The sequence below is a fragment of the Zeus faber genome (genome assembly GCF_960531495.2).
Source record: "Zeus faber genome assembly, chromosome: 4".
NCBI classification, from domain to species: domain Eukaryota; kingdom Metazoa; phylum Chordata; class Actinopteri; order Zeiformes; family Zeidae; genus Zeus; species Zeus faber.
In genome coordinates this window covers 27257336-27280839 of record NC_137191.1, presented here as the reverse complement: position 1 = coordinate 27280839, position 23504 = coordinate 27257336, and the positions used below count along the sequence as shown (strand labels likewise).

General features: G+C 44.8%; 1 protein-coding gene across 1 annotated transcript; it reads left to right on the top strand.

Moving 5' to 3' along the window:
* Positions 1 to 570: 570 nt before the first annotated feature.
* LOC307229525 (uncharacterized protein) lies at positions 571 to 23439 on the top strand (the record flags this gene model as incomplete). The annotated part of the gene is made up of 18 exons (XM_079999524.1): positions 571 to 879; positions 1866 to 1979; positions 2485 to 2583; positions 3781 to 3897; positions 4791 to 4891; positions 6976 to 7465; positions 7502 to 7630; positions 10939 to 11009; positions 11451 to 11580; positions 15215 to 15345; positions 15813 to 15923; positions 16479 to 16622; positions 17872 to 17922; positions 18273 to 18315; positions 18400 to 19788; positions 20367 to 20568; positions 22658 to 22726; positions 23076 to 23439. 18 exons carry the CDS (start codon positions 571 to 573, stop codon positions 23120 to 23122), a joined length of 3747 nt encoding a protein of 1248 aa, XP_079855650.1. The 3' UTR covers positions 23123 to 23439.
* Between the last annotated feature and the right edge of the window lie 65 nt (positions 23440 to 23504).

Genomic DNA, 23504 nt, shown 5'->3' with positions numbered 1-23504 from the left:
ACACTATTACAATTTCACCATAAATTGTCTAGGTGGATTTATTATTTATAAATTATGTTGTGTATTACATATGACAACCAGAGCCAAATTAGTTGTGTGTATGAGCAAACTTGGCCAATAAAGCCTTATGAAGACACGCACTGTGAATCACAAAAATGAATGACTTCTGTCAAAATTATTTATTTCGGTGGGATGCAAAGTGTAAATCAGGCACATTCAATATTGATTATGAGAAATGAGTGGGTGAATTCATTTAGTGCGCCTACTCCCAGTCGTTCGCTCCGAACGAATCGTTCTCGAGTCTCGCACCACTAACCCTCTGATATTTTATTTACTCCCCAAATCCAAGATGGCTCCTGTGGACGATGTCTCGGTCCCGTAGCGTTTCTGAGGATGCGAGCGAGCTAGTGATAAAAAAAACAACAACTTTTCCCCGGCCATTACACCCCCCTTGGAACTCCACTCGCATGGTGCGGAGGAGCCGCTCGCACCCGTGTAGGCACCGAGGAGCCTTGGCAGCTCCGCGGAACACCCTTGAAGTCCCCCATTCGGAGTAGTTTCGCGAAGTAAATGGCCGAACCGAGAAAAGTGCAGTTCGTCACCCTCTCGGCCTTCGCGGCGGATTGTAGGAGACGACGTTTGGACGAGGAGCAGGAAGAGGAGGAGGAGGAGGCCGACGTCGACGTCAACTTTGACGGAGGCGGGGAGGTGGAGGTGGACGCCGCGGCCACCGGGGCAGCGGCCGGTGGCGCTGACGGGGACACGGCCGAGGGGAAGAAGAAGAAGAAGATCACGGTGCGGCTGGATCTCTCACTGTCCGAGCCCGACGACCGTTCGTCGGCCGAGTTTAATTACAGCGAACTGATCCAGAACCTCCAGGTAAGGCAACCGAGGTGTGTCCAGAGTTTATTTTAAGAGTGGAGGACTTGTCACCGCCGCCGACCGGAGCTCGCTACCTTTGAACCAGCGTGTTGGGGATTACCACCCGTGACATTTCCACACAAAAGACACTCACCCCCCACACTCAAGTGTTGCAACTTGGGCACACGCTCCCTGATCTTAGCGGCTCTTTAGTGAGGAAGCTCCCCTTCGGAATACATGACACGATCCGGCTGATCTGGTGCTGCTACCTGTGTCCTGGTTCACTCAAGACTTGCCCAGCAACAGCCTAGTCATTCAGCCATTACAGCACTTGGAGAATGCCACATGCATTTTGGCCTGTGGCTGCACCGCTGATGGAAGTACCAGGATGTAGCATGGAGCTGTAGTCTGGTGTCACCAGACAACTGCACGGTGCACTGCTGTTTGTTTTGTTTGGTTTTTATGCATTGACATTTGATATAAAGTTTGTTAACTGTAATCAAATTGTATAAGTTAGTTATTGTTTTTTTTTTTTTTTTTTTTTTTTTTTAATTATTATTTTTTTAAATTTAAGCAGCATTTATGCATCTTTCATTGGTGGGGAATTTCAGCTGCATTTACACTTGTTTTCAGTTTGCGCCTATAATGTGTCCCTGTGCCGTGATCTATATTTATTGTGAAGACTCATTTCTTCAGACTACACCTGGACCCAACATGCACTGACTGACCCCCTCCTAACTAACTCTACAAATGATACTTATTGCTGCAGTAGGTTAAGCTGTCTTTGACTGATATACAGTGATTTAACTTACTGACTAATAGTACTTGTTGTAAGTTGCTTTGGCCAAAAGCGTCTGCTAAATGATGCTCAATGTATGCATGATGCTCAATGTATGCATTTGCACAATTGTTTCTCAGTTGGTAGGCAATAAGCCGCTCATTATGTTTTCAGAAATGATATCTGCTTATTTATGAATTAGAAAATATATTGATAATTCTTCCAGGCCAAGAGTAAACCCCCCAGTGTACCCCCGACCCGCGATCCCAAGGACCCCTTCGATGACGAGAGAGAGAGGCTGCAGGCGGAAGCCCTAGCCAAAAAGTTTGAAAAGAAATATGTAAGTATCTTATTTTTAATCAAAATATCGTATGGACTTTAACGGTTTGATTGTGGCGGAGCTTAATTTAAGGCTACGCTCCGGAACCAGACTGTCTTCTTTGACCCATTTTCATTTTTCAAGACACAGCACCGGTGTTTTGTGTTAATGAAACTGAACCATCTTCCTCCTCCACCGACTGGTTTGAGATCAAAACAAAAGTGTTGAGTGGTTTTGGGGTGGCTCTGTTTTTGTTAATTGTTGAGGTGAAAATTAAACCAAAGGAGGCGGGACTATTCATTACTGAATTTAAACACTCATCAAAATGTGCAAGGGCAGACAAAGGTGAGTTAAGCTTAGAAGCCTAAGTACAGGGAAGCTGGAAAGGAGTCCTGGAGGGTTTTTCCTCAGAGAGAAGCGAACCTAGGCTTGGCTTTGCATCTGCTTGCCCAGTGGCCCCAGTATGTTTTCAAATGGAAGCTGGTTGTCTGTTTTCATAAAAAGGACCTTTCTAACGTCCTCCCAGGGCAATACGGGTAAGAAGAGGAAGGACCGAATGCAGGACCTGATCGACATCGGCTTCGGCTACGACGAGACGGACCCTTTCATCGACAACTCTGAGGCCGTTAGTGTTGCCCGTTTCCGGGGATATACTTGCATTTATTTGTAATATTTCGTTTTCAAGCACGTCCATTGTCCATTCAGACGCTTTTCCACCATCCATTTTCAGTTTTCGCTTGTGATGATCTTTTGCTGTCCAACATGCCCGTTCCCTTATCTTATTCGCCTGAACGCCGTTTTTAGTTTCTGGGTTTAAATCTTAGTTTGCAGGTTTGCGGTGTTCTCACAACTCTGACAAACTGACACGATCTGTCCGTGTTTCACTTGTACCATCTTAAGGTGAGCATGTCTTTAGAACTTGTCTGTGTATCAGCAATGCACACACAGGCACTGGTGTTGGATACCAGTCTGATACTGTGCTCATGGACTTGTACTCTGTGATAGTTTGGATAGATGGGTAGACAGATGGATGGATAGATACTTTATTCATCCTCAAAGGGGAATTGCAGTTGTCTCAGCAGCTCGCATCAAAAGACTAGGCAAAATAATTTTAAAGCAATACAATCAAAATTGAAAAATAAAAAATGGGGAAAATATATAAATTACAGTTAACTGTACACAATCATATATGGCAATACACAGTAAACCTAATGATAAACAACAGATACAACAATTAAAAAAAAAAACAACACAAAAAATATATACATACATGCATATACACACACACACACAGTTGGTGACATGACTTTGTTTAAACCAAGCAGCGCATAAATAAATTACTGAGTACATGTGCAATGTCCGTTTAAAACATGCCTGTACGCAACATGCTGCACTGTGGATGTAAGTGACTCAGTGGCAGAGTCCTGAAGGCCTGCTCCACTACTGCACACGGCTCGCTGTTTGCTTGTTTATTCAAAGTTTATTACTATAACATGTGTCGCGTGTCCAAATTGCACCAGATTCGACAGTGCATGTCCTTGGTTCCCCAGCAATACACCCGGCAAGAGTGTACATCAGATGAGCGGTGGTCGAGATAATCGAAGGACATACAGATTCCTTCCTTTATAGTTAGATAGTAAGCACATAGGGTTTTACAAATCTGTGATCCAATTATTATTTTAAGACCTTATGTACAGACTTGGATCACAATACGCTGTTGGTGCAGCCGTCAGGTATTTATTTATTTTTTTCTGCTGTTAACAAGGCTTGTCGATGCACTTCCACGTCCCATTCCAGACTGACACAACGTTGTCTTTTTCAGTATGACGAGTTGGTGCCCGCCTCCCTGACCACTAAGCTTGGCGGGTTTTACATCAACACCGGCACGCTGCAGTTTCGAGCGACCTCGGACTCTGAGGCAGAGGGCGAGGTGGGACAGGTGAGAGCACCGAGCAGTGAATGAATGAATTAATGGTCCCGGAGGATCTGGAGGAGTTCTTGATTTCAATTATTTGTAGCTTTCATTCCTGCAATGGAGGTGAGATCATCCCATCGTCAGGTTGCTACCGGTTTGCTATGTTGCTTTAGTATGAAGCCCTGGCGGTTGAAGAATCGCCCATTGTCACATGTGTATTGGAACCGTCATGGCCCCCGTTAAAGGACAATGCCTGTCTCGAATTGAACTTTCTCATCATGCACATTTTACCCTATGACCATTTTATTGACAATAGCGCACATTTTCTGCATGTTAACAATGACCATAAGTTGAGAAACCTTGAGAAATGCTCTCTTGGGCCCTCCTCACGACAGTAACCGTCACAACCGTGCTCGATTTCAAATTAGTTAATGCCATTTGAAAAGGTGGAAGGGCCATTGCTATAAGAAATACCAAATAGAGTCAATATTAAAAGAATGTCCAAATGTGAGATATCATGTGGGAAATTGTGGGGGTGATGTAATGTGTGTCGAGTAAAATTGGCTAAAACGCAATCTGACACCAGTGTGGTACTGACGGCATTCTTACGCCTGCATATTATACTTAAAACTAGTGTTACAGATGTAATTATCTGAGGAGGTTTAATGTTTGATTTTGAAATGTAGGACATGCAAATGTTTGTTTCAAATGGAGTTGAAATTAACTACTTGGATTGATTTAGGAACAGTTTTCTTTAATAGTTATCCATATCTTGACCAAATGATCATTTTAGTCCCCTGAATGACAGTCATCTAATGCCGTAGTGTTGTATTGTACATGGAACATATTTTTGAAACTGTTTTGGACATTTGACAAAAAGAAAGCTCAAAAGGAAACCGTGCGCTCATTTTTAACAGCTGAACAACGACAGGGAGCAGGCGATGAAGAGGAGGAAGAAGAAAGATGGGAACAGTCTGGAGGAGAGGGTGCCCCGGAAAAATCAAGTGCTCAAAGAAGGGTGAGGAAGTTGGCATACCTCCGCGTTTCTTCATGCTTTGTTTGGAGAGCTGGTGTGACGGCCGATTTGCCCACGATAATGTTGTAAAACCACACAAAGGGTTTTAACCAGGTTTTATTCTGAACATGGATCTCGAAACCATGCACACCACTGACGAGGACCTTCGCAAGCCGCGGCTTTTTGTGTCCCCTCTGCTGGTAACGAGTCGCTTTTCCATCGCTATGTAATCACATGCTGCACACATGCAATCTCATTCTTTTATTCGAGGCTGTTATCATCCGTTTGGTTGAATAAAAGCTTTCCACGTGTTGGAGCGATGCCTAGCCTGAGAAATATGGCTCTTCGTCACAGAAAGCCAAAGCCTTTCGACAAATTCAAAATTACACGGAGGCGGTTTCAGATGACGGCGTTTTATTTCTGTCGTTGATCTGTGGACCTTTAAGCGGAGGTGATTTGACGATGTTTTCATCCAGTTTTCACTTGTTAATAACGCACTAGAATGTGCCGCACTGTGTGGGGCTTTGGGCGCGCATAGACTGAAAGCACAGGGTTTTTTTTGGAACGAGACAGTCCCTTGACTTGGTTGCGTTTAAGAATTTTGTTTCATACATTTAGGAAACAAACAAAAATAAATAGATCTAGGGAGCCGGCACACCGCTGTCTGGAGGAGAAATACAAAAAACTCCAATCCAATTCTCTGAGTTAGGTTTACGTTTTTCATTTTCCATACAAGAAACTCAGAAAACAAAATAGGTGTTTCTCGATGCGATTATATTATATATTGCTATATTATAATCACATGATTTGCATATTGGGCAACAGGTATGTGCGGGGGGGCGGTGAATGGGCATTGAGGTAGCCAATCGTCTGGGCAAGATATATTCATGAGGAACGTGTCCTGCGTGCGCCTGCGATGTGTGCACAGTGCTGCTCCGTTTGTCCAGAGCGGCAAAATGCCTAGAACCGGAGCTGGGGGTCCATGTGCCTTTTCCTTTATTCTTTTTTTTTTTATTTTTAAATTTTTAGCACCTGCCCCTTTTAAAGTCTATGTACAGGACTGTAGAGCGGGGAGTGAGATCCACCAGTGGTTACTAACACCGTTTCAATGCTCAGATTTCTCCTGATGGATTAAAAAAAGAAAACCAATTGTCATCAAGGTCAATCGCGATCGATGGAGTAGATTGCTGATTAGCGATTTAATTGTAAATCGGCCTAAATCTACTATGTGATTCACTCTGATTGTTTAGACTATATGGGGGTCTATTATCCTGCAGGGCTTGACATTAAGCTTCTGTGTTTTACTTGCCCAATAGTCAAGCGTCTGAAATGGAAAATGTAGGCCTATTAACAAAATGATAATAAAACCAACAGGGATTTGGACAATTGTTATAATTTATTAACGTACAAAACATACAGTTATAAGGTAACAATTTCAGTAAAGTGTGTGTGTGTGTGTGTGTGTGTGTGTGTGTGTGTGTGTGTGTGTGTGTGTGTGTGTGTGTGTGTGTGTGTGTGTGTGTGTGTGTGTGTGTGTGTGTGTGTGTGTGTGTGCTCCACATTTTGACATTTTATGTATTAAGAGAAGCTTAAACTGTGTATATGTGTGTATGAACACATACGTATATATATGTGTGTGTGTGTGTGTGTGTATATATATATATATATATATGTGTGTGTGTATATCTATATACACACACATACATACTGTATATTCTCCACATATTGACATTTTATGCATTAAGAGAAGGTGTGTGTTTGTGTTATATATGCGATATTAGGCGACAAGTAAGCATTTCTTGTTTTTGAAAGCCACAATTAATCCCATTTTTTGGTTTTCCACACACCTATTAATTTGTTATAGTAGCTGCAGCAGTGGATGTCACTTTGTCTGCTCGTCTCTTCTCTGTACTTTGTAATACATTGGCAGAAAGAAGTGATGCCCACTCAGAGTTGGTGGATCCAAAGGGTCAATGGCCAATTCCAAAAGTTATTATTCCTTTTGAACCATAATAATGTCCTTATAAGTAACTTCAATTGAAAGCGAAGTTTTTTGCTGAACAGAAGTCTTTACTGTGTTTGGACAGACTGGCGACCCTCAACCTCCATCGGCCGGAGAAGAAGAAGAGGAAAAAGTTAATGAAGGACTCCCTGTGCCTGGCGGCCATGATCCGCCGTTTCACACGGGAGAAGGAGGAGATGAGGAAGAGGAACCCCAACGCTCCACCACACCTGACCCTGGCCAACAAACCCCACCCTGCTGCCGCCACTGCTGCCGCCAACCAGCAACCGGCCTCCAACTCCAACGTCCATCCCCACGGCAATGCGGCCAACCACGACATCTCCCTGGCTGACCTGACGTCCGACCCTGCTGTGATGTCGCTACTGGGCTCCGCCAGTGAGAAGGAGCTGCAGGAGCTGCTGGGTGACCTGGACTTTGGCCTGCCCGAAACCGCGCCACAGCACATTGTTGCCACAGCCCGGGAGAATGGCCTTCTGGGAGTCGGAGTTCCAGGTCCCAAGGGAGGAGGAGGAGGAGGCGGAGGAGGAGGAGGAGGAGGAGGTGGTGGTGGTGGTGGTGGAGGAGGAGGAGGAGGAGGAGGAGGAGGAGGAGCTGGAGCTGGAGCTGGTAGTGGTGGGCTGGGGAGGAGTCTGGGCACCTCTGGGGGTCTATTCTCTACGCCGCCGCTGCCCAACGGACTGCCAGGTCCGCTAACCAAACGCATTGAGGACCTTCGGGCGGTGAGTGAGTGATATGAATCACAATGTACTGTACTGTATCACACTGCTGCGGTTTCGCAGAGTTTGCAGAGGGGTTCAATCTAAATGAGGACTCACCTAATCCTACTTAAATTAATCCAGAATTAAAAAATGCCTTTCTGAGATGTTGCTTAATTTAAGATTAAGGTAAGATTAGACTAGGAAGTCCCAGACTGAGGTTATGAAGGACTACTCAGCGCCTTCTGTCGGGTCTTGGTGCTGGTCCTAGTCCAGATGATCAATTTTCTCTGTTGTCACGGTCAGCCTGGAGGCCCACATCCATTAATCCAAAGATAACCCTGCCTCCCGCCAGGTTTAGCGAGAGGCAGGGTTATGTCTAAGCCTTCACTTAGACATAGATTACCTCTAATCTTCCTTCTGGAAATCAAAGTAAAGGAAGGAAAGGCCATTTTAGTTAGTCCAAATTTAAAAGTGTGATTCAGTCTAAAATTAGTAGTTAGTAATTAGTTTGTAATTGGTCTAAGTCAAATATCAGATACTTTTTGACACATACCTTGCTATCAATAGTTTGACGATATATTGGGTCTTTTGGTGAAAACTACTGGTGCCTTGATAACATATTTTCACACAATAAATATCTGAGAAACAGTCATTAGTAATGGGGAGATTTTGGACAAGCAGGTTGATTAGAATAGCTAGAACAGTTTATAAAATTAAATTTGCATTACTACAATGTAATGAAGCCTTAAAGACGCAATATTATAACATCCAAAATCCTAGGCAATACCTAGTCTCAAATCATTATATCGATAATATAACAATATCTCACTCAGCCCTTGTACCCACTCCAATATTCCAAATCCCTTTTTAAAGATTATAACTGAAGTTCAGCACATTGAACTTTAAGTTGTTAGCTCAATTTACCAACTGTATGGATTTGCCTTAACCCAGACAGATTCCAACTAAAGGCTCAGTGCATGGGCTGGAGCAAAAACATGGCAGGGCTTTTACTCTCTGGACCTGCGGACAAAGAGGCAAATTAAGCCAAACTTAAGTAAAACAATATGGCTGAAGTGGGCAAATGAAAGCCGTATGCCAAAATGCTACCTTTTAGCATGTTTTTGTAACCCACTTGAGGTCAGAGAATGACTTGAGCCACAACATTGCACATGAGTTGGACTGTGTGTTCGTCTATATATACAGTATATACACTGATCAGCCACAACATTTAAACCACCACTTATAACCACTAATATTGTGTAGCTTGTGTGGTGGCCATCCACATGATTGTAGCGTGATATGAGGCTTAGCGTGTAGTGGTTTGGCGGTGTGTTGGCGGCTTCGAGGGGATCTGGTGCGTTCGTTCAACGCAGGAGAAGTGACTCGGTCCAAAACGGTTCGAGCCGGAAGGAGGGATCTTGAAACGGTGGTTCTCCAACCAGGTTTAAGGGGAGGTAAAAAGGAAGAAAGGCTTTCAAGGTACTTGAGTGTCTGTCTCGGTGTCGGGTCAGCTTCGCTGCGTGGCGGTTCGGAAGAGGTGATTTTAAAAGAACAAAGAGGAAGACAGGCGGCTTGCCATCGCGGAAATCGTAAGTCGTCGTCAAGGCTGAACTGTAAGGATAAAAATCGTACACACAATGAGTCCATTCGAAATGTAGGAGAATGAATAGTTTGTATAATGTTGAAATCTTGGCTTGGGGCAACACCAACAGTGGCTGCTAGGGGGCATCCTATCTCAGCAAATGGAATGACAGCTTAACATATTTTAACTTAACTTCGTTATTATACATGTCTCAAAGTTGGGAGGGGTATCATTCTTTGCGCAAAAAGGGGAAATGTAAGTGCGTAGACATTGAAGATACATTTTCAGTCCGATCTCCCTTTTAGGGAAACAGAGTTCAGGTCATGTAAATCTCCTTGGCCAAATGGCTTGCAGTTCACTGACCCAGCCATTTGTGCCAGGGTTCCTTGCTGTTCACAGCAGGGGAAGGTTTTACAGACAAAAGACCAGAGTTGACTGTGTCTGCTCGTTTAGTCAGCTCCAACTGTAACATTTGTTTGTTCTTCCAAGATCATTGTCTAACTGTGGCTGTCAGAGGAGGGAAGCATATTCTCTTTAAAGTACAGGCGACCCTCGCTACATGATGTAGGAGAAAACATGATTCATCAGACCAGGCCACCTTCATCCACTGCTCCATGATCCAGTTCTGACGCTCACGTGTCCATTGTATTATTACAATGGAGTGAGTGAAATCTAGCCAGTCTAGTCCGATCCCACAGAAGAGCTACTATAGCACAAATTGCTGAAAAAGTTAATGCTGCTATGATAAGAAGGTGTCAGAACACACAGTGCATCACAGCTTGCTGTGTATGGGGTCAGAGTGCCCATGCTGACCCCTGTCCACAACCGAAAGCGCCTACAATGGGCACGTAAGCTTCAGAACTGTACCATGGAGCAATGGTGGCCAGATCTGATGAATCACGTTTTCTTCTACATCATGTGGATAGTCGGGGTTAGGGTCCGATCCGATCGAGCATCGTGGGTTGGGATGTGTTGGAACAACAAGCCTGATCCATCTTGGCCCTACCTCGCAACTTACAGGACTTATAGGATCTGCTGCTAACGTCTTGGTGCCAGATACTACAGGACACCTTCGGAGGTCTTGTGGAGTCCATGCCCCGATGGACCAGAGCTGTTTTGGTGTCACAAGGGGGACCCACACAATATTTGTCGTTATTAGGGGTGTCCCAATTCTCTAAATCCACGACTCAATTTTCAATTTAAATTTTTTTTTTTTCCAGCACTGACGGCTATGCCATTGTTAGACGATTGAGTCTTGAATTGTAAAGAAAAACACTTGTTTCTCAATAAGTGACTTTAATTTGAAGATGAAAAATGATAAATAATAACAAAATATGAGAATATTTGAAAAAACACAAACGGTTATGTGCTTTAGCAAAACTAGACTTTAAAATAAACAATAAGTTACCTATTACACTACTTTTAATATTCTCCATTTCCTGCTTCTACTATGCTGTGGAGCAAATCGGAGATGGCTCCTGGGAAAACTCCCGCCCGCTTTCTATACCTCGTGGCCTAGCACGGTCCACGAGCCAGTGGTTGGGAACCTCTGCACTAGAGGAAATTCCCTCTGTGATGATCGGGTTTATTTCCCACTTTCATCGCCACGTCTGTGAAATCACTGTGACAACACTGCGCTTTCACTGTGCAACAAACTGGATGAACTTATATTGAACTTTATTGTTAGAATTTTTTTAATACAATTCTATTAGATACACTGTGTGTGTGTGTGTGTGTGTGTGTCCAGGCCTCTCGTCAGTTCGACCAGGAAGGCAGGAAGAAGTTCTTCACCCTGGACATGAACAACATCCTGTTGGAGTGAGTGGGAACGCCTTGATAACGCAGTCCGCTAAAATAAACACTTCTCTGGCTTACTCCCACTCCCCTTTCATTCCCTCTCTCCTTCTCCGTCTCCTCCTCCCTCCCTCTGTCTCTCCCATCTCGGATTCGACCTTGAAGTTTTTCAGTACGAGCAAATTGTTCAGCAACACGTATACAATTACACAATACACACGCTGGGTTTCACTGGATTCATTGGAAATCAATGTCTTTGGATTCCTAAAGTTTGGGCAATGACTCTTCACACATACCCATGTTGGCTCTTCTCTTTCTTGGACCCATTCCTTTCTTCTCTTTATACTCTTTCCTTTCTTAATCACCTCATATCTCTCCTCTGTCCAATTCCCAATGCTCTCATACCCCGCAATGTTTCTAAATGTTCATCTCTTCTCTGCTCTTTTCTTCCCCATCTGCTCTCAGCATCGAGCTGCAGGTGCAGGAGCAGCCGCTGGAGGTGCGTGCGGCGGTCTACTCCCACATGGAGGCCTTTGTGCCCTGCAACAGGGAGGCTCTCCTCAAACGCCTCAAGAAGCTCAGCCTCAACATCCAGGTGGGTAGAACCAGCCTGCGTTTTTCCTGGTGGGTTATAGATTCAAATGGGAATAACAAAGTGCTTCTATACCTCTGGATTTGGGAATATTTACGAAAACACTCTTTCTAGCTGTATGTAGCAATCGGTAACAGCTCAGCCATTGTGTTATTTGGAAGTAAAATTATCATACATTAGCCAGTGGAACTGACGCCTGGACAGGCCTGTACTGTCTTGGTGGTGATGGATGAGGATGGTGGTAGCCACTGTGGAGGCATGTATGGAACCGGTGGCACTGAGCAGCATTAATTATGCCAGTGGGGTTATAACCACTGGGCAGGCTGTACGTTATATGCGGTGGTAATTAAGGACCGTGGGTAGATACAAAGTAAATCAATGCAGTGCCGCTGGAAGTAGTTAAGGATTATAACAGCGTGTGTATAGAGAGAATAGTGAAGGGCTGACGGTGTGGAGGGGGGAGGTTGTAGGACAATCAGTGCTGAGCTTCCTGGAGCTATCATGAGCCTAGTTCAAGAAAACATTAGTGAAAGAGGGCGGCTACCTAACGACCCCAGTGAAAGATTGTGTTTATTATTGTATCTGTTTACGTTATTGCATCTTCAGGTCTAAAGGTGACAGTAACTCATTTTGGTGAAATATGAACAAACGATAGAAGAACTTTCCATTCTCTTCTATCATGTTGTCTTTAAATTTCAGCAATTTGCCAAACCCCTCAATTACACAAAAAAATGATTAAATTAATCATGTGTCCTCTGTAGCAAAACAGTGTTACAGGGTAAAATTTTGCTAAGTTGTCAAATTAAATTTTGGCTTTCTAGTTTTTAATACATTTTACAGCAAAATTGAGTGAATTCATAATTTGCAGCATAAGACAGTACTTACTCGGACATAATGTTTCAGTGAAGTGTCACCAAAAGTTGCTGAATATTTGCTACAGCGCCGCCATCAGGAGAATTAGAGTGCCGTTGAAAATATAGTGCATTTTCTACTATTTTCTAAGACAAAGCAAAAAAGCAGCAAAAGCAAGAACAATCGGACTCTTTACCTGTCACCTAAAAATACATGTTTTAATATTTTGTGTCCTTTGTTTTTGAAAGCCAAACTGTCCTTTAACGTGTGTGTGTGTTTTATTTTTTAAAGAGAATATTTCCCCTCGCTCTCAGCCCTGAGTCTCACTTCCCAGTCACATCCGTGTAGGCTGTGATCTCTTCTAGCACTCCACAGACGTGCTGCTGGGTGCTCGCTGTGTGTGTGTGTGTGTGTGTGTGTGTGTGTGTGTGTGTGTGTGTGTGTGTGTGTGTGTGTGTGTGTGTGTGTGTGTGTGTGTGTGTGTGTGTGTGTGTGTGTGTGTGTGTGTGTGTGTGTGATACCGTCGCAAGGGTGCAATGCGTCATCTAGCTCTGAGAAACTAAAGTTGTTGAGTTTTCTGGAGCTGCTGCGCCGTTAGAGCTGTGCAATATGGCAAAAATGATTGTCATGTTATCGTATTGTTATTATTCTTCCCAGTATAATAGTGAGTAATTTGGGTTTTAATAAAATTACTCATCAAATTTTATTTTCAGTTTTTATCAGTCTATAATATTATTATTACAATACTATTATTATTATAGTCTAGTGTATTTATTTTTTTGTGATCCAATTGAAATATGCAACCCCCCCTTCCTTTCATGGCCTTTTCTCTTGTGTGCTTTATATTTATTTTATTACAATTGCCTTTATTGTTGTTGGTATTATTATTACTATTATGTATGTTTGTATTTATTCATTGCTTTGTTAATTGATTTGTCTTTCTGCTTCTGTGCTTGTGCCACTGGAATCAGTAGATACCACATATGCTTAATAATATCTCTCTCTATATATATATATATATATATATATACACACACACACAATGGGGCAAAAAAGTATTTAATCAGCCACCAATTGTGCAAGTTCTCCCACTTAAATAGATGAGAGAGGCCTGTAATTTTCATCATAGGTACACTTCGACTATGAGAGACAGAATGGGGGGAAAGAATCCAGGAAATCACATTGTAGGATTTTTAATGAATTAATTGGTAAATTCCTCGGTAAAATAAGTATTTGGTCACCTACAAACAAGCAAGATTTCTGGCTTTCACAGACCTGTAACTTTTTCTTTAAGAGGCTCCTCTGTCCTCCACTCCTTACCTGTATTAATGGCACCTGTTTGAACTCGTTATCAGTATAAAACACACCTGTCCACAACCTCAAACAGTCACACTCCAAACTCCACTATGGCCAAGACCAAAGAGCTGTCAAAGGACACCAGAAACAAAATTGTAGACCTGCACCAGGCTGGGAAGACTGAATCTGCAATAGGTAAGCAGCTTGTTGTGAAGAAATCAACTGTGGGAGCAATTATTAGAAAATGGAAGACATACAAGACCACTGATAATCTCCCTCGATCTGGGGCTCCACGCAAGATCTCACCCCGTGGGGTCAAAATGATCACAAGAACGGTGAGCAAACATCCCAGAACCACACGGTGGGACCTAGTGAATGACCTGCAGAGAGCTGGGACCAAAGTAACAAAGGCTACCATCAGTAACACACTACGCCGCCAGGGACTCAAATCCTGCAGTGCCAGACGTGTCCCCCTGCTTAAGCCAGTACATGTCCAGGCCCGTCTGAAGTTTGCTAGAGAGCATTTGGATGATCCAGAAGAGGATTGGGAGAATGTCATATGGTCAGATGAAACCAAAATATAACTTTTTGGTAAAAACTCGTCATGTTTGGAGAAAGCTGAGTTGCATCCAAAGAACACCATACCTACTGTGAAGCATGGGGGTGGAAACATCATGCTTTGAGGCTGTTTTTCTGCAAAAAGACCAGGACGACTGATCCGTGTAAAGGAAAGAATGAATGGGGCCATGTATCGTGAGATTTTGAGTGAAAACCTCCTTCCATCAGCAAGGGCAGTGAAGATGAAACGTGGCTGGGTCTTTCAGCACGACAATGATCCCAAACACACCGCCCGGGCAACGAAGGAGTGGCTTCGTAAGAAGCATTTCAAGGTCCTGGAGTGGCCTAGCCAGTCTCCAGATCTCAACCCCATAGAAAATCTTTGGAGGGAGTTGAAAGTCCCTGTTGCCTAGCGACAGCCCCAAAACATTACTGCTCTAGAGGAGATCTGCATGGAGGAATGGGCCAAAATACCAGCAACAGTGTGTGAAAACCTTGTGAAGACTTACAGAAAACGTTTGACCTCTGTCATTGCAAACAAAGGGTATATAACAAAGTATTGAGATGAACTTTTGTTATTGACCAAATACTTATTTTCCACCATAATTTGCAAATCAATTCTTTAAAAATCAGACAATGTGATTTTCTGGATTTTTTTTCCTCATTTCGTCTCTCATAGTTAAGGTATACCTATGATGAACATAACAGGCCTCTCTCATCTTTTTAAGTGTGATAACTTGCACAATTGGTGGCTGACTAAATACTTTTTTGCCCCACTGTATGTATGTATGTATGTATGTGTGTGTGTGTGTGTGTGTGTGTATGTGTGTGTGTGTGTGTGTGTGTGTGTGTGTATGTGTGTGTGTGTGTGTGTGTGTGTATGTATATATATCTATATATATATATATATATATATATATATATATATATAAATAAATCTCTCGCTCTCTCTCAGGACGATCGGCTGAGGACTCCGTTGTTGAAGCTGAAGTTAGCGGTTTGCAGCATCATGCCGGAGCAGATTGCCAGATACAACATGGATTGCATGGCCAAGGTTGCAAAGTAAGGAATATTCATTCACCCGCAATCCTCTTCTTTCACCTTGTACGTAGACGACACACACTCTTCTGAACAAATGTATCTAAAGTCGGGTGTGATACTGAGCTGCAACTTCAAGGTTGAGGGTGTCAACTGAAAATATGCAAGCGACGAATCAAAAAAAAAAAAAAAAACATCTTAAATTGGTCGACTTGTGTTTAGTCTTTCTGGTAAAATAAGCTATGAAATGGCAAAACAATGATTCTATCCACAGCAGGTTTAGTGTGGGCGTTTTTGAATTGACGACCACCAGATGTCACGCAGCTGTCTTCCTTGCTGGATACATAGTGCTTATTTTATTTATTTTATTGTCTATCACTTTTCATATTATGGGGATTTTGGCGATTAAGACCTAATTATGCGGTTTGACAAATGAAAGAAATTGACAGCCCTGTTCCTTAAGCGCTTGTATATCCGTGTGTGTGTTGCAGGCAGCAGTCGGAGGAGGCGGAGAAGAATGGCTCGGAGGAAGAGGATGAGGAGAAGCCCGGGAAAAGGGTGATGGGCCCCCGGAAGAAGTTCATCTGGGATGACAAGCTCAGGTATAGATGCCCCGCTCTGTTGTTCTTCACACAGCACCGCAGGTTTGAGGCCAAATGAAGGATGATACTGTCGCAATGATTACATACTCACCTGATCAATTATTTCAGGTCAATTTGTAAAAGCTTTAGGTTCTACAGTCATGTTTCCTTCTAAGTGTAGAAGGAATTTTAAACCAATGTTGAAAATTAGGTGCATTTCCATCCATTGAACATCAGATTAATTTTTATGTTTCAGTGTCAAAAGAGAGATTCTCCAGGCCTTGGCTTGGACTATAATTCCAAAAAATTTGGTTCAAGCCTTTTGTTTCCCACATAAAACTTCTCAATGAACCGCTCCAATATGCTATGAAAGATCAAGGTTCAACGATGGATTATTTTATTTTTAATGGATGTTCACATGCTTTTTGGAGCTGAATTAAACCTTGAGACCTTGAACCGAGTGAAGGTTGGATTAACCACTCAATATCACGGCAAATAAGAAAAGTGATAAACATCAATCATCTTGAAGTATCCCCTTGATTCAAACTATTTATTATTGTGTGTGTGTTTGCGCAGGTGCCTTCTGTGCAGCCTGGTGCGCGTGAAGCTGAGCTGCTATGAGGTGGAGAAGCCGTGCTCGCTGTCTGTAGAAGAATACCTCAAGGCTTTCATGGAGAACGAGGTCAAACCGCTTTGGCCCAAGGGCTGGATGCAGGCCAGGTCTGTCTGTCCGCTTACCTGTCTGTCTGTAGGGTTGTCCGTTGGCTTGCTCGTTTGTTGGCTTGTTCCTTTGCTCTTTTGTTATTTTACTCACTTGCTTGCTCGTTGCAGGCCTGGTCTGTTTGTTCGTTCAATTGTTTTCCTTGTCTGTCCCTTGGTCCATCCCAAGTGTCTCTCTCTCTCTCTCTCTCTCTGTCTCTCTCTCTGTCTCTCTCTCTGTCTGTGTGTGTGTGTGTGTGTGTGTGTGTGAGAGAGATACCGTCGCAAGGGTGCAATGCGTCATCTAGCTCTGAGAAACTAAAGTTGTTGAGTTTTCTGGAGCTGCTTCGCCGTTAGAGCTGTGCAATATGGCAAAAATGATTGTCATGTTATCGTATTGTTATTATTCTTCCCAGTATAATAGTGAGTAATTTGGGTTTTAATAAAATTACTCATCAAATTTTATTTTCAGTTTTTATCAGTCTATAATATTATTATTACAATACTATTATTATTATAGTCTAGTGTATTTATTTTTTTGTGATCCAATTGAAATATGCAACCCCCCCTTCCGTCCGTCCGTCCGTCCGTCCAGACTGGGGAAAAAGTGTTGCTGTCATGATCCAGTACAACATTTTAGTGTCATTATGATTAAATTGTGTGTGTGTGGTTCACTTAGCCGGTTAAATCGTAAATCTATTAATAGGATCAATGAAACTCGCTGACCATTCACTCAGCTCCTCCATTGAAATAACCTTTTATTATTATTATTATGGACACACACTTGTTTTAAGCGCACACCAAATGGAGATACAAAAGGTGAACAACGTAGGTAATGAACACATCCTCAGAAAACGGTCCAATTAGTAATTTAGGACTGCGCTCGGAGACTCCATTCACAGTGAAGGTCAGTGCGGTAAATTTGCCTGCGGGAATGCGGAGTTTACTCAAAATTTGAAATTCTGTCTGGTGGACTTTTTTCCTCTGATAATGCTTAGGAATGGAGAGAGAATGACAGGTTAAGGATAAGAGTCAAACTATTATCTGAGACAAGGTGGGTATGAGGCGATTCCTGCTGCTGAACTTGGAATGTACAGTAATTTGAAGGTTGATAACTCTGTGGAATACCTGACCTCAGCTCGCCGCTTTGTTGATAGAAACATGTTGACCTTTTTATTTATTTATTTATTTATTTTTGTTGTGTAATTGTTTGTGTAGGTCTCCCACAGGACTTGATATGTGATTATTTCTCTCTTTCATTTCTCTTCAGGATTCTGTTCAAGGAAAGCCGTGCAGTCCACAGTCACCTCACTGGAAACCTGTGAGTGTCTAAAGCTACGCCGTGTATAAAGGGTTATCAAACTTGTCATCCTTCCCTCCATCCATCAAATATCGAAGCTCCAATAATAAGTGGGTGTTTGTGGGGCCGTGGGTGTATTCAAAAAAAAAAGTTGACAAAATCACCAGTGGAGTTTGGATGAGGCTCGGCTTTTGTCCACACCGTTGTCGTCACCAAACTGCCCTAGCGTACGAGGAAGACTCCTGTGTTGGGAAGATACGGAAGTTCCCTTGCATCGCTTAAAGGTTTTTTGAGGACGTTTCTCACAGAAAGTGAGTAATTCAGATTGAATGACATCTGGAAATATTAATATTGTGGGTTTTTCCATGCAGAGTTAAAAGGAGAATGGTGCCGGGATCCAAGGCCAAGTCCAAGGTGAGTGATAGATATCCTAGAATTTCAGCTGCATTCATGTTCGCCCTCGTCCAGTTTGGCTGACTCATCCTCCCTCTCCTGCAGGAGGTTCTCTGGATCCAGAACCCCCCGCTCCCCACCGCAAACCAGACCCCCCCGGCCTCCTGCCGCCTCCCCCTGTCCTCCCACACTGAGCCCATCTGCCTGTCGGACTCTCTGGATGAGGACCTGACAGCTCCGTCTCTGGACTCAATCTCCCACGCTCTGGCCCTGCTCAGTGGGGCCTCCCGGGGCCTCGGCCCTCCCGACAGTCCCCTTTCCCCCCCGCCCCTGCAGCTCCCCACCTCCTCCCCCCCAGCCGTCGCCCCGCACTACCCGTCGGCCGTCTCCGCGTCCCAGCATTCCCTGTCCAAGTTGGAGTCCACCAACGCCACACCTTCCTCCTCCGTCTCTTCTACCTCCTCCTCTTCCTCTTCCCCCTCTGCTGCCGGCTGCTCTTTGGCCCGTCTGCAGGGGGGCGGCTCCTCCCTGACCCCCAAGACCTCTGAGGGTGTCTACGGTCTTGGCAAGGGACCCTCGGCCCCAGGCCAGACCCACAACCAGAGGCCCGGCACCACGGCGGCTACCCTCTCCATGCACAGGCCCGGCCCAGCGGCCATGATGGGTGGGGGTGTTGGCAAGCTCCGTCCACAGCCCTCCCCGTCCCCTCCAAAACAGCGGCCGCCTCCCACTGCCTCCCCCCTCCTGCCCCCCCACCAGAAGGTCTTCACCAGTCCGTCTGGGGCGGGGGCCATGGGAGCACCCCTCCAGGGCCCGGCCAAGAACGCTGCCAAGGCTGGCGTCGGACTGACGGCCCCCTCTTCCTCCTCACCCTCATCCCTGCTCCGCTCCACCCCCACCTCCACCTCTCACCCCGGCCCGCAGTCCTTCTGCTCCCCCTCGCCGGTCTCCTCATCCCCCTCCCACGGTACCCCGGGGAAACCCCACCACCAGGCCAACTTCATCACTCCCATGCAGGTCACGCTCACCAAGTCCCCCCACAGCAGCAACTCCTCCCCCATCATCAAGCTCACGCCGCGTCCCCCCGCCCTGCCTCCCGCCACCTCTCCCTCCCCCTCTTCCTCCTCCTCCTCCTCCTCCTCCCCATCCCCCTCACACTCCTACTCTCACCCCCAGGTCATAAACAAGGCTCCGGCCTTCCGCCCCCCCTTCAGCGTCCCCGGCGGCGTGCAGTTGAAGCAGGGTGGGGCCGGCTGTGGTTTCGCGGGGGCGCAGAAAGCCCATTCCGTCGGAAACAGTAACATAAACAATAGCGCTAACAACAAGAACTATAACACAGGAGTCATGGTGTCGGGCTCCAGCCGCCCCAACAACAGCCCCTCCCCGGCGTCCTCGGTTGCAGCCAATCACAGGCAGAGGGCCGGGGGCGGGGCCGGCCCAGGCTCCAAGGCGGGAAATGGCCGGGCGGCTTCCAACCCCTCCCATCTCTCGCAGGTGAAGCTTCACAAGAGGAAGAAGGCCTGGCTGGTTGTTGCACTGCTGCTTTACAGTCAGAGGCAGCGCTTAAAGCCGCTGTTTCAATGGAAGGGTTAGGGACCGTCTACAAAGTTACTGCACGTTGAAAACTGTTTAACTACGTGTTACTGTTTGACTGTTTGTAATACTTTTCAAACAACAATCTCATTACAAATGTTTGAATACGAAAGGCTTCCTGGTACACAGACTAAGTTTTATAGCCAAGGGGTTCCCAATCTTGGGTCCGTAGCCCCCTAGGAGTCCCCCAGGAAATTTCAGGGGGTCCACAGTGACACAATTTCTTTAGGGTAATTTGAGTAGATTTAAAAATGTTGTTTAATCGCGGTTAACTATACAAATTAATTATTTTAATCCATTAAAAGCCCTAATGTAAATGTACATGTTTTAATCTTGTGTATCTCCGATTTATCTGTCTCCCTCTTTCTTGCCTTTATCCCTTGATTGTCTCTCATTCTCTGCCATCCTTATCTATATTTCCATCTCGCTCTCCCTCCTTTTCACTCTCCCTCTCCTCCTCTCCTTCCCCCTCCATGTAGGTGTCCTCGGCGGGATCTCCCCTGCTGGGCACTGCCTCCGCCCTGCCGCTGGGCTTCGGGATGCTGGGAGGACTGGTTCCTGTATCGCTTCCCTTCCAGTTCCCACCGCTGCTGAACTTCAGCCCCGCTGGAGCACCGGGCGGTCTGGGTACGACCTCCGGTGCCAACTCAGGATACTCCCTAGCACAGAGCGAGCTGATGGGTGAGTGGTAGACTCATTTTAATACTACTACTATTATTATTATTGGCGAATTAATATGAATACATTATAAATAAATACATAAATAAATTAATATAATTAATACATTAAGTATTATTAATAATATAATATCATCCTGTGCTTCCAAACAGCTGTGATTTATTTTTTTATAAAAAAATGTTTTTATGTAGATGGCGTGGAAAAGTTTAGTGGTTGGTGCTCCTGTGTTGAATCCCAGAGTAATAGAGTATTGTAATTAGGGTTTGACCGATAAATCGGACTGACGATATATCGGGACGAAATTCTTGTTTTATATCGGCCTGTCAGCGTCGTCAACCTCAGACATGAGGAGTCTCTCGGTAGGGCCGGGCGGTATAGACTTTTTACGGTAATATGGATATATTTTGAAACGAGATACAGGATGAGACAATACTGTTTATAATGATGAAGTTTGATGCTGTGTTAAAATACATGACCCATTTCTTCCGTGAAGCTGTGCCAGTCCCTCCTCTCCGCAACTCCGCCTGTGCGCAGAGGGAGGGTCGGGGTAGAGAGACAGAGGGAGACTCCACTTATGCGACTTTGGGTTTCTCATGGGTCGGGTTGTGGTTTTTTGGGCTAATTTAAAAAAATATGGTCGCTTGTTACGAAAATCTGACAAGCGACTTTTTTTTAAATTTATTATTATTTTTTTTAATAACATTAATGATTGCTATTTTCCCCAATTCAGCCTTAAGTCAAACAAATATGGGTTTCGGGCCTTAAAAAACCCATATCTGTTGAACCCTAATTGTAATGTTTATTTAGGTTAGAACACACTTAAGCCTCCATAGAAGGTGTCCTGTAGTGTCTTGCCTAAGACGTGAGCAGCAGATCTAAGGTCCTGTAAGTTGTGTGGTGGCTCATGGATCCAGGTTGTTGTTCCAGCACATCCCACAGATGCTCGGTCGGATTTAGATCTGAAGAATCTGGAGGCAAAATTCACACCTCGAAACCTGTTGAAAGAGGCCACTGCCATCAGGGAATACTGCTGAGGGGGTGTACTTGATCTGCAACAATATTTAGGAAGGTGGTGCGTGTTACAGTAATCGCCACGTGAATGCCAGGACCCAAGGCTTTCTAGCAGAACATTGCCCAGAGCGTCACACTCCCTCCGCTGGCTTGCCTTCTTCCCATAGTGCATCCTGGTGCCATCTCTTCCCCAGGTAAACGACTCCCCACAAAAGAAAACGTGATTCATCAGACCAGGCCACCTTCTTCCATTGCTTCATGGTCCAGTTCTGACGCTCATGTGCCCATTGAAGGTGCTTTCTGTGGTGGACAGGGGTCATCATGGGCAACTGACCGGTCTGCGGCTACGCAGCCCCATACACAGCAAGCTGTGATGCACTGTGTGTTCTGACACCTTTCTATCATAGCAGCATTAACCTTTTCAGCAAGTTGTGCTTCAGTAGCTCTTCTGTGGGATCGGACCGGACGGGCTAGACTTCCCTCCCCACGCCCATCAATGAGCCTTGGGGGCCCATGACCCTGTAGCTGGTTCACCAGTTTGTCCTTCCTTGGACCACTTTTCGTAGGTACTACCCACTGCATGCTGGGAACACCCCACAAGACCTGCCGTTTTGGAGATGCTCTGACCCAGTCATCTAGCCATCACAAGATCTGCTCAGATCCTTATGCTTGTCCATTTTTCCTGCTTCCAACACATCAACTTCAAAAACCGACTGTTCACTTGCTGCCTAATATATCCCACCGCTTGACAGGTGGCATTGGAACGAAATGAGCAACGTTATTCGCTTCACCTGTCAGTGGTTTTAAGTGTGTGTGTGTGTGTGTGTGTGTGTGTGTGTGTGTGTGTGTGTGTGTGTGTGTGTGTGTGTGTGTGTGTGTGTGTGTGTGTGTGTGTGTGTGTGTGTGTGTGTGTGTGTGTGTGTGTGTGTGTGTGTGTGTCCTCCATCCATTTTTATTTATCGGTTCTCCCAAACCTTCCTCCTCTCATCTTGTTTTGTCCTTCATCCCCTCTCCACCCTCATTTCTATTTCTATTATCTACAACCTCTTGTCTTTGTCGTTCCCTCCCTCTCTTCCCTCAGATCTCTATAAGTCTCTCCAGTCAGGCTCGCAGGCTGCTCTACCTCCTCACTTGCAGCTTGCTTTCTCAGGTAATCTTCATCCTCCCTCCTCCTCATCGGTACATGCGTCCGTCTGTCTTCAGTCGCTCACTCATTCGCTAAAACGACAGCAGCTCACTACAAAGGGAGTGAGTTTGCGGAACGACAAACCTCTTTTCCCAAACGGCTTTGCAATTTGGGAATTTGCGGTCACTCATTTACCGACGTGAATCCTGACTCCTGAATCATTTAAAAGATTTGCTCGCGAGTCTTGGATCACACACACATCTATGTGTCGCACGCCGCATGCTTCCGGCCTTTGATATGATAGCAAAGTTGTTTTTTGGATTGTGATTTAAATTTTTTTCCTTTTTTCCATTTCTCCGTCTTCCCTGCTCAGATGTGAACCAAAGCCAGGGCGGAGACATGAAGAGGAAGTCCCACTGACCAATAGCGGCGCGGGAGATGCGGCGTCCACCAATAGGAAGCTCCGCTCTGCCCCGACTCACAGAGCAACGAGACGCACACAGACTCTTCTATGAGAAAACAAAACAAACCTGATATAGAATCTGTTTTTCCTCGCTACAATGGTGATAATTAATTTAAGCATTTGTTGTATTCCTTTTTTAATTACCGGGTAACGGCAGTGACGTCTTGAGTGAATAATGAAAACACTTAAATTAGTTCTGCCTTTTTTTTTTTTCTTTTTTTTTTGTCAACATGTTTACATATGACCGACCTCGATCACTGTGGAATAAGATTGTGAGCTCGTGGCGGAGTAGTTGTACGTAATATAATTCGTATTTAAGCTTCTGTGGCATAATGGGGA